This window comes from Mobula birostris, chromosome 5, assembly GCF_030028105.1.
Source record: "Mobula birostris isolate sMobBir1 chromosome 5, sMobBir1.hap1, whole genome shotgun sequence".
NCBI classification, from domain to species: Eukaryota; Metazoa; Chordata; class Chondrichthyes; order Myliobatiformes; family Myliobatidae; genus Mobula; species Mobula birostris.
The window spans coordinates 176,243,792-176,259,015 of NC_092374.1; the positions used below are offsets into that span (position 1 = coordinate 176,243,792).

At 44.7% G+C, this 15,224-nt stretch overlaps 1 protein-coding gene across 1 annotated transcript in view; it reads left to right on the top strand.

The window, feature by feature from the left end:
• LOC140198073 (collagen alpha-1(V) chain-like) overlaps positions 1-15,224 on the top strand; it is a 269,358-nt gene that overhangs the window by 222,911 nt on the left and 31,223 nt on the right. Inside the window, exons 50-56 of the mRNA XM_072258945.1 lie at positions 2,871-2,924; positions 4,093-4,200; positions 7,099-7,152; positions 9,309-9,362; positions 9,458-9,511; positions 12,833-12,886; positions 14,122-14,229. Of these exons, the coding sequence (XP_072115046.1) occupies positions 2,871-2,924; positions 4,093-4,200; positions 7,099-7,152; positions 9,309-9,362; positions 9,458-9,511; positions 12,833-12,886; positions 14,122-14,229 (486 nt within the window). The remainder of the gene's footprint in view (positions 1-2,870; positions 2,925-4,092; positions 4,201-7,098; positions 7,153-9,308; positions 9,363-9,457; positions 9,512-12,832; positions 12,887-14,121; positions 14,230-15,224) is intronic.

A 15,224-nucleotide genomic window follows, 5' to 3' on the forward strand; every position in this document is an offset into this window, starting at 1 on the left:
ATCTGGATTGCAAAGATGTATACATCTTTATTGACTGCAGGCTGACATCCAATGCCATCATTCCCTCAGAACTAATCAATAATCTTCAAGGCCTTGACCTCAATACATTATGGTGCAATTGGATTCTCAAGTTCCTCAATTGTAGAACCAGGTCAGCTCAGATTGGCAACAACAACATCTCCCCACCTCCATCAGAACAGGTGCATCACAAGGCTCTGTGCTTAGCCCTCTGCTGTTCTTGCTTCATGCTTATGACTGAGGCTCAGTACAGCTCCAATGCCGTATTTAAGTTTGCTGCCAGCACCATTGTCATTGGCTGAATCAAAGGTGGTGATAAATCAACATATAGGAGGGAGATTGAAAAGCATTCTGAGTGGAACACAACAACCTCTCACAATGTCAACAAGATCAGGGAGCTGAAGGAGGAAACTGAAGGTCCATGAGCCAGTGTGCATCCAGGGATCAGAGGTGAATAACTCTAGGGTTGTTGAGAGGGTCAACAACTTTGACTTCCTTGGTGTTATCATTTCTGTGGAGCAGTTAAGGCCCCAGCATGTAAGAATGTAGGGGAGCACCTCTACTTAGACTGATTAAGAGAATGGGTAAAGAAATGGCAGATGGAATACAGCATATGGAAGTGTATGATCATGCACTTTGGTAGAAGAAATGAAATGGTTGACTATTTTCTAAATAGAGAGAAAATACAGAAAACTGAGGTACAAAATGACTTGGGGGTCCTTGTGCAAGATTCCCTAAAGTTTAATTTGCTGGTTGAGTCTCTGGTGAGGAAGGCAAATGCAATGTTAGCATTCATTTCAAGAGGATTAGAATATAAGTGCGAGGATATAATATTGATACTTTATAAAGCACTGGTGAGGCCTCACAGAGTATTGTGAACAGTTTTAGGCCCCTTATCTTACAAAAGATGTGCCTAAACTGGGGAGGGTTCAAAGGAGGTATAGCCAAATGATTACAAGATTGAATGGCTTGTCATATGAAGAGTGTTGGATGGCTCTGGGCCTGTATTCACTGGAATTCAGAAAAATGAGGGGTGACCTCATTGAAATCTTTCGAATGGTGATGAGCATTGATAGAGTGGATATGGAGAGGATGTTTCTTATGGTGGGAGAGTCTAAGACCAGAGGACATGGCCTCAGATTGGAGGGACGCCCTTTTAGAACAGAGATAAGGAGGAATTTCTTTAGCTGAGCGTGGTGAATCTGTGTAATTCTTTGCCACAAGCAGCTGTAGAGGCCAGGTCTTTATGTATATTTAAGGCAGAGGTTGAAAGGTTCTTGACTGGTCAAGGCATGAAGGGATATGGGGAGAAGGTAGGAAATTGGAGCTGAGAGGAATATTGGATCAGCCATGATGAAATGGTGGAGCAGACTCAATGGGTCAAATGGCCTAATTCTGCTCTGATATCTTATGGTCTTAAAAGTTCTATAGATGAGTAGTGGAAAGTACTGTATATTGAGTGGTTGCATCACGGCCTGGTATAGAAAAACCAATGCCATTAAATGGAATGTCCTACAAAATGTAGTGGATATGGCCCAGTCCATTATGTGTAAAGTCCTCCCCACCACTGAGCAAATCTACATGGACCACTGTCACAGAAAAACAACATCTATCATCAGGGACCCACACCACTCAGGCCATGCTCTTTTTCTTTGTTGCTGCCCTGAAGATATGGGAGACTCAGGACTCACACCATCAGGTTTAGGCACGGTTATTACCCCTCAGTTATCAAGCTCTTGAATCAGTGGGACAACTTCACTCATCTTCACATGCCCCATCACTTTCAAGGACTCTTCATCTCATGTTCTCGCTATTTATTGGTTATATATTTATCATCATTATTTCAATTATTTCATTTGTATTTGAACAGATTGTTGTCCTTTGCATATTGCTTGTAGGTCCTGCTGGGCATAGCCTTTCATTGATTATTATGGTTCTTGGGTTTACTGAGTATGCCACCAAGAAAAAGAGTCTCACAGTTGCATGTACCTCGATAATAAATTTAACTTGAGCTTTGAACTTTATAAATAGGAAGGATTAAAGGGGACTGGAGAAATATTATTTTCCTCTTCGCGAGTGGCATGGTTTTGGGAGCCATTGTCAGACAGAGTAGTGCAAATATAATTTCGAGAGTATGAATAAAGTACCTGGATGTCTTTTTGATCTCTAAAAGACCTGGGATCTAGAATTTGTCCATACGTCCAGGGTTGACACCTCCTGCGATTTTCTTTATGCATTTAAAGCACTAAGTATTAAAGTCTTGGGTCAGTCAAGATGGGCTGTAAACGTCTTCAGCCAGTTAGGCCAAATGGGCTGTTGGCAAGGTTTAAGAAACAGAGAAAGGAATAAGAGATAATGGTTAGATGACGTTGGGCTGGGTTCTCCCATCCTATACATTAAAGCAAACGTAGCAGAGATCAGAGTGATCATGTTAGATGTTCTCAGTGACTGAGTGTTATTATGTCTGACAATCAACAGGGAGTAGTATGATCAGAAAGCCAGAGGGACTGCAGTGTGAGATATCTGGTCATCAACCAACTGGACAGAAAGACAATAGAGAGGGATTACTTTTTAACTAGAATGTATAATACATTATTTTAACATTTACTCCTGTATTTTATATTTCTGATGGAGGATTAATTTTGGTGAAGCTTTGAGCTTGGGGCTGGGGCTGGGAACTCAGAACTTTGAGGGTGAAGTCTCGATTAAGGGCATCAGGGATTGTGGATGGGGTTAAGGGGAAGAGCTCCTTTGACTTTGCGGTAAGTTGAGGTGTATCTTTTGGAGCCTAGATTGGACCAGTGTAATGATCTTCTTCCTCATCCCAACATTAAATGTTGCTTTTCTTCCAGGGTGAATCTGGAGAATCTGGTGCTCCAGGAATCCAGGGTGTTCCCGGTCGCAGGGTGAGTATATGTGCCTGCACGTCCAAGATGATATCCACCATTGACACATAGATAGAACCAAGAAATTAAGCATAGATGTCAGCTGATGGACAATTCGGTGTGGGAATGTATGTCTACATGGACAGTTTGAGGAAATGAGAACAAGGATCCGCATCAGAAGTAGATTTATTATCACTATCACACGGTGCCTGTTTTGCTCGCCATAGTGGCAGTAATACAAATTACAAGGGAGGTGTATCAGTGTTTTGGCCTTTCTTTGTTTCATACTCAAAATTGATAAAGCAAATCACATTGTTGCAAAAGGAATTCATTGGCTGGGAAGAATTTTGGAATATTCCATGGTCATTTTGCCCATCTCTCTGATGTTCAGCATCCTTCAGCCCAATCAGAATATCAGGCAGGTTTGTTGTGCTGTGGCATCTCTGATCAGCTTGTTAATCAAATATATGATGAACTGAGAGGAGGTGAGGGTGCTCAGATCGCCTTTGACTATATATGAGGCACTGAATATTGTGACTTGTTTTAGCTGAGAATGAGTCCTCCACTCTTAGACCTGAGTAATACACAATACACACAAAATGCTAGAGGAACTCAGCTGGTAAAGCAGTATATATATGGAGGAAAAGAAACCGTTGATGCTTCAGACCAAAACCCTTGATTTCCCTCCACAGATGCATCTTGTGTGTCTTACTCAAGATTTCCAGCATCTGCAGAATCTCTTTTGTCTCCAAACCAAGGCAACAGCTTTAACCCTGCCTTGGCATTCCTTTCTGCCTCCCTTTTACTATCGGCAACTACCTTAAGCCATAAGCTTTTGAGTTTCTCCCCAAACTTTCTACAAAACCTATGGTTCTCCCTAACACAGGCACTTTGACCAAGACACTCCAACTTTAGTCAGGCACTAAACGCTCCCCAGTAATGTTATGTGGTGCAGTATTTTAAAGTGCCTTTTCATGATGAAATCCTGCTCTTCAGCAACTGTAATGAGTGCTCATTCCGCTGGGAATTTTGCTCCCTATCTCTGGAATGTGCAGGTGGCTGGCTAAGTGCCCAGTTTGCTTGCAGCCCAGCAATTAGTGATGAGGAAAACATGATCATGAAGCGAGGATATCAATCTGTTGCACATGCCCACTCTTATATGTTTTCTGTTTATAAAAACAATAAACAGGGTCCTAAAGGTGAAAGAGGAGAACAAGGAGAGACTGGACAGCCAGGCGCTGCTGGGCCACCTGGTACCAGAGGACCCACTGGTGATGATGGACCCAAAGGCAATCCTGTAAGTAGATCTCAAATCTGCCTGACTTCATTTCATTGTAACTGGGCTGGTGAAAGCAATAAACAAATATTCTTTATTGGCCCTCATCAACACCATTCATTACAGTACTGTGGAGGCCTGGTTACTGCATCCAGTATTTTCTGACTTAAAGGAAATATTGACATCTGGGTGTCTGTAAGAAAAAAGGAATCTGTTCATAACCTGGGTGTGGCTGTATGCCGCAGTTCGTTCAAGGCTAACTTAAGCAATACCTGTAGCTGGAATATGTGCATTGTCTTTTTCATGTGGCGGGTGGTGGGTATATGGTATGTGCTGCCACAGAAGGTGGTAGAGGTAGATAAATCTCAGTGCTAAAAATGCATTTGGGCAGGTACATGGATAGGCAAGGGTTAAAGGGAAACGGGCCAAATGCAGGCAAATGGATTAGCTCGGATGGGCACCTTAATAGCGTGGACAAATCTGACTGAAGGGACTTTTTCTGAGCTGTGCAATTCTATGATTGTGTCACTGATGTGCTGGGGCAGTACGTTAGAACTGTTACTATAAATAGTGGAAACTGAAGGACGTCCTTTAAAAAGAGAACCCTGCCCACCCCAAGCATTATGTAGTGATTCAAAGGCATGTCTAAGTTGGTTGTCTGCCCAGACCGGTTTTCAGATGGGATGGTGCAAGTCATGTTGCATCTCAGTCCTAGCGATGGGCAAGAGGCCAATCTGACCAATGCAGAGATCACTACTGTATCTACCCACTGAGCCCACTGACATAACTAACCACTGAGACCACTGAAGTAACTGACCACTGAGACCATTGATATAACTGACCACTGAGCCCACTGACATAACTAACCACTGAGACCACTGACGTAACTGACCACTGAGACCATTGATATAACTGACCACTGAGCCCACTGACATAACTAACCACTGAGACCACTGACGTAACTGACCACTGAGACCATTGATATAACTGACCACTGAGCCCACTGACATAACTGACCACTGAGACCACTGACATAACTGACCACTGAGTCCACTGACATAAGTGACCACTGAGCCCACTGATATAACTGACCACTGAGCCCACTGACATAACTGACCGCTGAGACCACTGACATAACTGACCACTGAGCCCAGTGATTTAACTGACCACTGAGACCACTGATATAACTGACCACTGAGCCCAGTGATATAACTGACCACTGAGCCCAGTGATATAACTGACCATTGAGCCCAGTGATATAACTGACCACTGAGACCACTGATATAACTGACCACTGAGACCACTGATATAACTGACCATGGAGACTACTGATATAACTGACCACTGAGCCCAGTGATATAATTGACCACTGAGACCACTGACATAGCTGACCACTGAGACCACTGATATAAATGACTACTGATGTAACTGACCACTAAGACCTTCAATATAACTGACTGATATATCTTCAAAAGGCAATGCTGCAGGGAGGTGGCATTTATCATTAGGGACTCACATCACCCAAGGAAAGCCCTCTTCTCATTGCTACCATCAAGGAGGAGGTACACGAACCTGAAGACACACACTCAATGTTTTAGAAACAGCTTCCTCCCCTCCACCATCAGATTTCTGAATGGATGGCGAACCCATGTACACTACCTCCATATGTATCTGTTCTTTTTTTTGCACTACTTACTTAATTTAATTTTTAAAGTATATTACTTTTTCTAATTTATAGTTTTTTATTATAATGTACTACTGATTCAGCTTCTGATTCTGACCCCTGGCTGAGACCACTTCTACAACTGACCATTGAGATCTTTTCTGCATCTGTCCATTGAAACCCATGATGTAAATTATCAGAGACCCTTGATGGAACTTGCCACTTAAGATATCTGCTGTAACTTACCACTGACCAACACCACCACAGAAATCATTGCAACTAACTGTTATATCAGGGCCGAGACCCCTGATATAACTGACTACTGAGAGCACTGCTGGAAACGATCACTAGCCGAAACCACTGTTGTAACTGATCACAGAAACCACCATTGTAACTGATCACTGACTGAGCTCACATTTTCTCAATGAACAAGATAGTTACTCCACTGGGAATTCGGAGCATTGTCACAAATCGGCTAGTCCCACTTGGTCAGATCTGATTACTGTCCAACATACATACAAGTTCTCTCTCACTACATCAAGTTACAGGCTGCTCTATTTATTGAATGGTTCACTAGTACAACAAAATAGACTCCTGTCTACACAGTCTACCTCGTTTGACCTTGTGCTCTTTTGTCTACCTGCACTGCACTTTTTCTGCAACTGTAATATTTCATTATGCATTCTGTTGCTGGTTTGCCTTGTACTACCTTAATGCGCTACTGTAATGGACGATGCATATGAACAGTATGCAACTCAGGCTTTTCACTGTACCTTGGTACATGTGACAAAATATGCCATTTACGTCAGTCTAATTTGATGCATTTGCTGCACTTGGTGAACTATCTGAAGTACTAGTGACTCACATTCAGGTTGGAATGGTTTGGACAGATTTGGCGTAAGCCCTGCCAGCATGTCCTGGGGTACATCTACAATGTGGTTAGACCTAAAATTTGGTAATAGTGCCCAAGATCCACCCCAGTCTCTGCGGTGCCCACAAGTCCTGTAAAGCCTTTAATGAGATGGTGGGCACTGAGTGCCCCCTCTCCTTGGAAACCTGGGCATGGCCATATCCACAAGACAGGGACGGGCTCTCAGTATGAATGGACCATTTTGTATCGTAAGGCGACCCAGAGCTGTCATTGAACATGTATGTCTGCACTCACTGCTATAACTATGTGGAGCTATTGTCATGTTCTGTTGGTCATTATGATGCAACTTGAATGATCTACTTACTACTCTTCCCTCCCTCCACAGGGCCCCGTTGGTTTCCCTGGAGATCCTGGTCCTCCTGGTGAAGTTGGCCCACGCGTAAGTACCAGTGAACTTAAAAAGCCTTCCTCTTACTATTCTTATTGGTCTGCATGTTGCTTGCCTCCTTTTCTGTTCTTTCTGAACGTCACAAGGAAGGTCAGTATTGATCACTCACCCCTCAGCCCTCTGTGTGGAGGTTACATTGCCTGACTGAATACCACAGGAAATGCGGCAGAGTGTTGTGATGGATGTTCCAGGTTTTTGAACCCGGCACAATAAAGAAATGGGTAAACAATTAGTTGGTGATCTTGGGAGAGGGGTGCAGAATCTTGCAAATTCTTTGCCAAGCTGAATTGAAATGCATTGTACTGTCATCTGTCAAGTTTTCCTTTGCTGTAATCATCCGTTTTGTGTTCTTTAAGGGAGGAGTATGATATTTGCTGAACAGTTACATAGTCTCCACTGCTGTCTTTTAGATGCACATCTATTTCCTCACAGAAACCTCTCTATCCTGTGTGCTCTCCTCGTTACAAGACCATTGACAGGACCTCCTGATAAAGATGAACTATGTGCCTCTCAAAGAACCTCAGCATGACCCTCGTATCTTATTGTCTACCTGCACTGCACTTTCCCTGAAACTGTAACACCATATTCTGTGTTCTGTTTGTTTTTTTTTCCTTTTATTTCACCTCAACGTATTTACATATTGGTAGATCTGTCAGAATGCCATGGAAACAAGCTTTACACTACCCCTCCATACAAGTGACAATAATAAACTTCTATTACCTATATCAGTTTCTGATTAACCACTGAACTATGCCAGTGTGATAAAAGTTTTTGATCCCTTTGCTCCTGGCATAGAGTCAGATGGTTTTGGATGCAAGTGTTCCCATTTGTGGGCTAGATGGGATAATTCATCTTTATACGGACAGTGTTCTGATGTACTCCTCTTGTGGATGGGCAGCCCATTCGCACGCTGTGTCCCGAGTTATCATATACTCACCTCAGCTCAGTACTCCTGTACCATGGTGCCAGCTTGTCAACGCTATTGGACATGGAGGCCTGTTCTCTGAGACTTTATTCTTTTCCTCACATTGCTGCCTCTGTCCATTTCTTACTGCACTCTGTTCTAACTCTCTCTGCCACAAAACTCTGAGAGCCAACAGGCCAACTCCTCTCTTATCTGTGCCTTTACTTCACGCTGTTCAGAGCTTGCTGCTTTCTTCCTGCCAATAAAACAGCCTACTTACCTTAACATGGCAAGAAAGGAAGCTATTGAGCCTCTTGCGTCCCTACTAGTTCATGGCAAAAAATCCACATTAGTTGCATTCCTCCCTACTCACCGCCCTGTTGCCCAGTAATTCTCTTTCACATGCCTACTGACTCCTTTCTCAGTCTCTTTTCCACTTACATACACTGAATGTTATATTACAGTGAGCAGCATACAAGATGATGGGGGTTATGGAAGGAAATGGACCATCAACGTTTTGGGCTGAGATCCTTCACAGAAGAAGTGGCTCAAGTTGAAATGTCAACTGTCCATTTCTCTCGTGGGGCGCTGCCTGACCCACTGAATTTTTCCAGCAGATTGTATAGTGCTCCTGATGCCAGCACCTGAAGTCTGTCATGCATCCAGCATGTTACAGTTTTCTGTTTCATGCTTGGGATGTGAGAGGAAATTGGATCGCACATATGATCATAGGGAGACTGCAAACAGAACACAGACCCCATCTGAGGTCAGGATCAAACCCGTGTCTCTGGAGCTGGGAGGCAGCCACACCAACTTCTCAATAGTCTACACACTAGACCATGCCATCACCTTGAAACTGCTGTGAGGCAACAGTTTAAGTGAAAGTATATTTCATTCAGCTGTATACATGTATACTGCCAAACAGAACTACATTCCTCTAGACCAAAGTGCATGACACAGTAAGTGTAACTCTCACACAATACATAAAGTAGTATTGCCACAAATAAATTAATTAGTAATAAAATATATTCAAAAATATTTAGTATAAGGTGCATTTACAACACAAATCAAAAAATAAACTGTATAACACCACTGGCACTTTCGTAAGTGACGAGACCTGGGAGGTGGCCGGGAATTCAGTGGTATCCGATTGGTTATGTCACACGGTGTACCTTCCAAGATCAGTGGGACTGACCAAGTTTATACATTTTTAAACCTGTGCTTTTTATTCCCCTTTTCTTAGGGTCACGATGGTGCTAAAGGTGAAAGGGGAGAAACTGGCGAGCAAGGGGAACCGGTAAGTAATGACAGGAAGATTTCTGTGTTCCTTCTCAGGCAATGGCTGCTTTGCTTAATGACTGACCTACCTCTCTCTCATCTCTCACCACACAGGGGTCTCCAGGTCCAACTGGAGAAGTGGGTCCACCAGGTCCTCCTGGGAAGAGGGTAAGCTAGAACTTGTATCATCTTCACTCATAGACGGAGACTGGGGATGTGTAAGGTCTATAACTAGGATCAGGGAGCTATATGAGATCAGTAACTGGGAGTTGGGTCTACACCAGCCTCAATCTGATGTGCGAAGTATCTTTAGGGTACTAGGAATGAGGTAACATTGACATCTGTGGTCCAGACGCTGTTGAAATGGTGAGAGAACTGAGTGAGTTCTTTATCCCGGCACTAAGGGGTGGGTGACTTGTATAATTGGGATAAAATTCTTGAAGCACTTGTAGGTCAGCCAGCATCTATTATTTTGTTCTTCTTTTCACTTGTGTTGGAAATAACATTAAACAATCTTGAACCTTGAATTTGTAAGGAAAAAAAGATCCTTCTGATTAAGGGTCTTTGACTGAAAAGCAACTTTTCGTTCTCACAGTTTCTGCCTGACCAACTGAATGTTTCTAAGAAGCTTTTTCAGATCTCTAGTATTCACAAACTGTACAATCAGGTATCAGTAAAAGTGATGGGTTGTACAAGGTACACACATCAAAGTTGCTGGTGAACGCAGCAGGCCAGGCAGCATCTCTAGGAAGAGGTACAGTCGACGTTTCGGGCCGAGACCCTTCATCAGGACTAACTGAAAGAAGAGCTAGTAAGAGATTTGAAAGTGGGAAGGGGAGGGGAGATCCAAAATGATAGGAGAAGACAGGAGGGGGAGGGATGAAGCCAAGAGCTGGACAGTTGATTGGCAAAAGGGATATGAGAGGATCATGGAACAAGAGGCCCAGGGAGAAAGAAAAGGGGGAGGGGGGAAACCCAGAGCAAGGGTATAGTGAGAGGGACAGAGGGAGAAAAAGGAGAGAGAGAAAAAGAATGTGTGTATATAAATAAATAACGGGTGGGGTACGAGGGGGAGGTGGGGCATTAGCAGAAGTTTGAGAAGTCAATGTTCATGCCATCAAGTTGGAGGCTACCCAGATGGAATATAAGGGGTTGTTCCTCCAACCAGAGTGTGGCTTCATCTTTACAGTAGAGGAGGCCGTGGATAGACATATCAGAATGGGAATGGGATGTGGAATTAAAATGTGTGGCCACTGGGAGATCCTGCTTTCTCTGGCGACAGAGCATAGGCGTTCAGCAAAGCAGTCTCCCAGTCTGCGTCGGGTCTCGCCAATATATAGAAGGCCACATCGGGAGCACCTGACGCAGTATATCACCCCTGCCGACTCACAGGTGAAGTGTCGCCTCACCTGGAAGGACTGTCTGGGGACAAGGTCTCCAGCTCTGACTTCCATGGTGGCCAACTCCACCGTGATCAGGAGCTGTTCCTGAATTGAACTTGGAACAATTTTAAACGCCTTGCAACTCCTGGACCACACTGTAAGATAAAGAAGTGAGAGGGTGGAAGGGTGCAGTCAAGTTCTGGAATTGGAAGATGGTATTATTTGGGTTTTATTTATTTTTATTTATTTATTTAGCAATACAGCACAGAGCAGGACCTTCCAGGCTTTCGAACCATGCCACCTTAGGAATGCCCCAACAAATCAGATTAACCCTAACCTAATCACAGGACAATTTATAATGACCAATTAACTTATTAACCGGTACGTCTTTGCTCTGTGGGAGGAAACTGAAGAACCTGGAGAACACCCACACATTCCACAGGGAGAACGTACAAACTCCTTACAGAACAGTGCCCGAACTGCACTCTGAATTCCTGATCTGTAATAGCATCACACTAACCACTACGCCACCTTGGGTTAAAGTTAGTCACGAAAACAGGCCCTTCATGTTACTAAATCCATGGTGATCATTGAGTACCTAATCTTAGATTAAGCCCATTTTTTATTCTCCCCATGTTCCCATCAACTCCCCTTGAATTCTACCTCAAATCTAGACATGAGGGATAATTTTCATCAGCCAATTAATCTAACAACCTGCTTGACTTAGGTATGTGGGAGGAAAGCAGAGCTGCTGGGGGAAACCCACTCAGTCATGAGCTGAAGGTATAAGCTCCACGCAAGCTGTGGCGGAGGTCAGGATCAAACCCAAGCCTATAGTGCTGTGAGGGAGCAGCTCAGCCCTTTGCACTACTAGTGGCGAAAAGAGAGAAGGTGTCTGCACAAAAAACACCGAGACTGTCATTTACTTTTCTTTCGATAGATTTACTTATTGAGGTACAGTGCAGAAGGCCCTTCGAATCATGCTGCCTAGCAATCCCCCGATTTAATCCTAGCCTAATCACGGAATGATTTACAATGACCAATAAAGGCATCCATTAGTCTTGCGAGACCATGGATCTGCATCTGGAAAGTCTTCACTCTCCAGGGCGCAGGCCTGGGCAAGATTGTATGGAAGACCAGCAGTTGCCCGTGCTGCAAGTCTCCCCTCTCCACAACACTGATGTTGTCCAAGGGAAGGGCAAGGGCCAATACATCTTGGCACCAGTGTCATCGTAGAGCACTGTGTGGTTAAGTGCCTTGCTCAAGGACACAACACGTTCCCTCGGCTGGGGCTCGAACTCATGACCATCAGATCACTAGTCGAATGCCTTAACCACTTCGCCACGTGCCCACACACAATGACCAATTGACCCACCAACTGGTACGTCTTTGAACTGTAGGAGGAAAATGGAGAACCTGAAGGAAACCCGTGTGGTCATGGGGAGAACGTACAAACTCCTTAGAGGTAGTGGCGGGAATTGAAGCCAGGTTGCCTATACTGTATAGCATTGTACTAACCACTACGCTATCTTAATCCAATGGGTTATCAGGAGCAGCCTGCGTTATTGGAATCTGCGTAGCTGCCATTACTGAGAATGTGGGGAGCTGCTTTGATCATCCATTGGCACAGTTACAGGTTCTCCCCAGGCTATGGACATACATCAGCAGAGACATCGGACATACAATCAACTGGAAGGATGAGATGGTTCTGCCAGCCTCTGCAGGAGCTGCACGCATTTCCTGTGCGTTTCCCTGTGCCTTCTCACCCCATCCGGAGCCTCAAGAATTGTGGGGCAGGGTAGAGCCAAATAGAGCTGGAGGCACTAAGCAGACTCATGAACTCACTCACTGTTTCAGTGAGGCCAGCTGGTGGCCTCCCCTTCTTGCGCCTGCTCACTCTCCCATCACAGCTGTTCCTGTGGTCCTCTCCTGCACACTTTATGTTCATTCCCAACTACGGATAGTTCTCAGGAATTTAAACTGTCATAAAAAGGGGACTGCATGTATGGGTGAATTCCTTCTCTGTCTTCACCAGAACAGGATAGGGAGCTGTCCTGCCTCCCCCTGTTGCTTCAGGGTTAATATCTGGTTCTCTCTGTCCTCACAGGGTCCAGCCGGAGCTCGTGGTCCCGAGGGTCGAGAGGGAGAGAAAGGCAAAAAGGTAAGCGGTGGTAAGCGGTGGTGAAAATCCAGCTGTTGTTATCATTGCTGGGAGAATTGAGGGTGAGTTAATATAGAGATAAGTGCACAGTTGCTTTGCTGGGTCACTCCATGGAGGCAGCCTCAGCCCTCTATTATCCGGAGGTGCCCAGGGGTTTCTAAGATGTAAGAGACAAAAGTCAGTCCCTGAACTACTGCACCAGCAGAGGGTCAATCATCAGTGACTAGTTTCCCCTACTGCAGTCTGACATCTTCTCAATCCCTGAATTTCCTGGTGAAAAGTGTTATTCCCTGATATTTACATTTCCCAACCTTCCTGAGGAAAGACCCATTTGAAAGTGGGTCTACTTTGCGTCAGGTTATCAGGTGGTGCTGTTACCCAAAACATCGATCCACTAGGAGAAATCCCATGGTAAATGTGGAGACCATCAGATGGATACTGCTCAACCAGTTGCTGGTGACTGTCAGCATTCCGTCCAGTTCCCCCTCTGCTGAGCTGGGTAATAGGAGATCCCGCAAGTACAATAGTTGTGTTGTAAAGGCAGAATTTATTGCCATATGCACAAATACATGTTTGCACAGGTGCAATGAAAAATGGGTTTGCAGTAGGATCACAGGCATAGAGCATTAGAGTCACTACATTCACAAGTAAAAACTTAAGTTAACATCGTAAATTATTCAAGAAAGAACACAACAGAACACCAAAAACAAAGTTCGTTTTAATGCAAAGATTTCAGAAACAAATGGTTGAAGAGATGTGAACATGGTGGTGTGGGACTTTAGGCTTCTGTACCTCCTGCACAATGGTAGTTGCAAGAAACTGGCATGGGTGGATGATGTGGGATCTTTGATGATAGATGTTGCTGTCTTGAGGCAGCGCCTTGATGGCCAACATTCCTGACACCTGGTTTGGGCATGAGCAGAGAAGTGATACAGGTCCCAGTCCTGAAACAATAATTCCTCCACTCCTGCCCTTTCTGGAAGCGGGCAAGAACGAAGCAGCATGCCCTGCGATTTACTTATAGCTGACCCTCACATGTGGCGGCACGGAGTTGGTGGCAGTGCTGTGGGATGAAGGCAGGAAATTCCCACTGCACCGAGTAATGGAGTTACGCTGTACGAGGGATGAATTGAGCTGGAGGGAGTCAGCAAAGGAGGCTTTGCAGTTTGTGCATCAGGATTGGCTACAGATCCCTGTGCCTGCCTGTGTTGACATAATCTTTCTTCCTATCTCAGGGTGAACCCGGTGCGGTAGGACCTCATGGGAAGACCGGACCTGTTGGCCCGCAGGGTGCAGCAGGAAAGCAAGGCCCCGAGGGTCTCCGTGGTATTCCTGGTGCTCAGGTATGTCCTACAGGAGGAGGTGGGAACATGTCTCACAAGGGGCAACAACACAAGGCTTTGCATGGTAATTGAAAGACTCTGACCAGGCAGGTCAATGACGAGACCGCACTTGGAGCACTGTGTGCAGTTCTGGTCACCCAGCTATGGAAGGGAAGTTCTGAAGTTGAAAATGGTGCTGAAGAGGACTTACAAGGATATTACTAGGACTGGAGAGCATGAATTATAAGGAGAGACTGGATAGGCAGGGACTTTTTGCCCCGAAGCACAGGATGCTGAGCGGTGACCATATGTGTTTATTAAATCATAGATAAGGTGAATGATTACAGTCATTGAGGGGCAACAAGGGTGGTGAGTATATGATGTGAGCTGCCAGATGAAGTGGCAGAGATGGGTATAACTAAAATGCTTAAAAGGCACTTGGACAGGTACAGGGATTAAAAGGGTATAGAAGGGTATTGGTTAAACTCAGAAAAGTGGGGCTAGCTCAGGTAGACAACTTGTTTGGCATGGACAAGTCAGGCTGAAGGGCTTGATCCTGTGATGCATCACTCTATAACTCCACTGCTGTTGTGTGGGATAGATTGGTGAACCTAGATGAGAGGGGTACCTTGAATTCCATCTCCCACTCTGAACCTGACTGCATTCTGAAACATCCTTGTGGGGCATATGTTGGAAAGTAGTCAATGGATCCTATTTAAATATGTAATTCACACCATTTAGCCCATCATTCTTGGAAGTTGATTAAATCTTCCAACCAGGCGGTCTGAAGTAGAAAGCAACCTTCCTCTTTAAGGAGAGGTGTTGATTTTAAATAATCCAAAGGATTCAGAAAAGGAGATGTGCAATTACCTTAACATGAGGAAATCTGCAGATGCTGGAATTTCAAGCAACACACATAAAAGTTGTTGGTGAACGCAGCAGGCCAGACAGCATCTCTAGGAAGAGGTACAGTCGGCGTTTCGGGCAGAGACCCTTCATCAGGACTAAGAGACAGC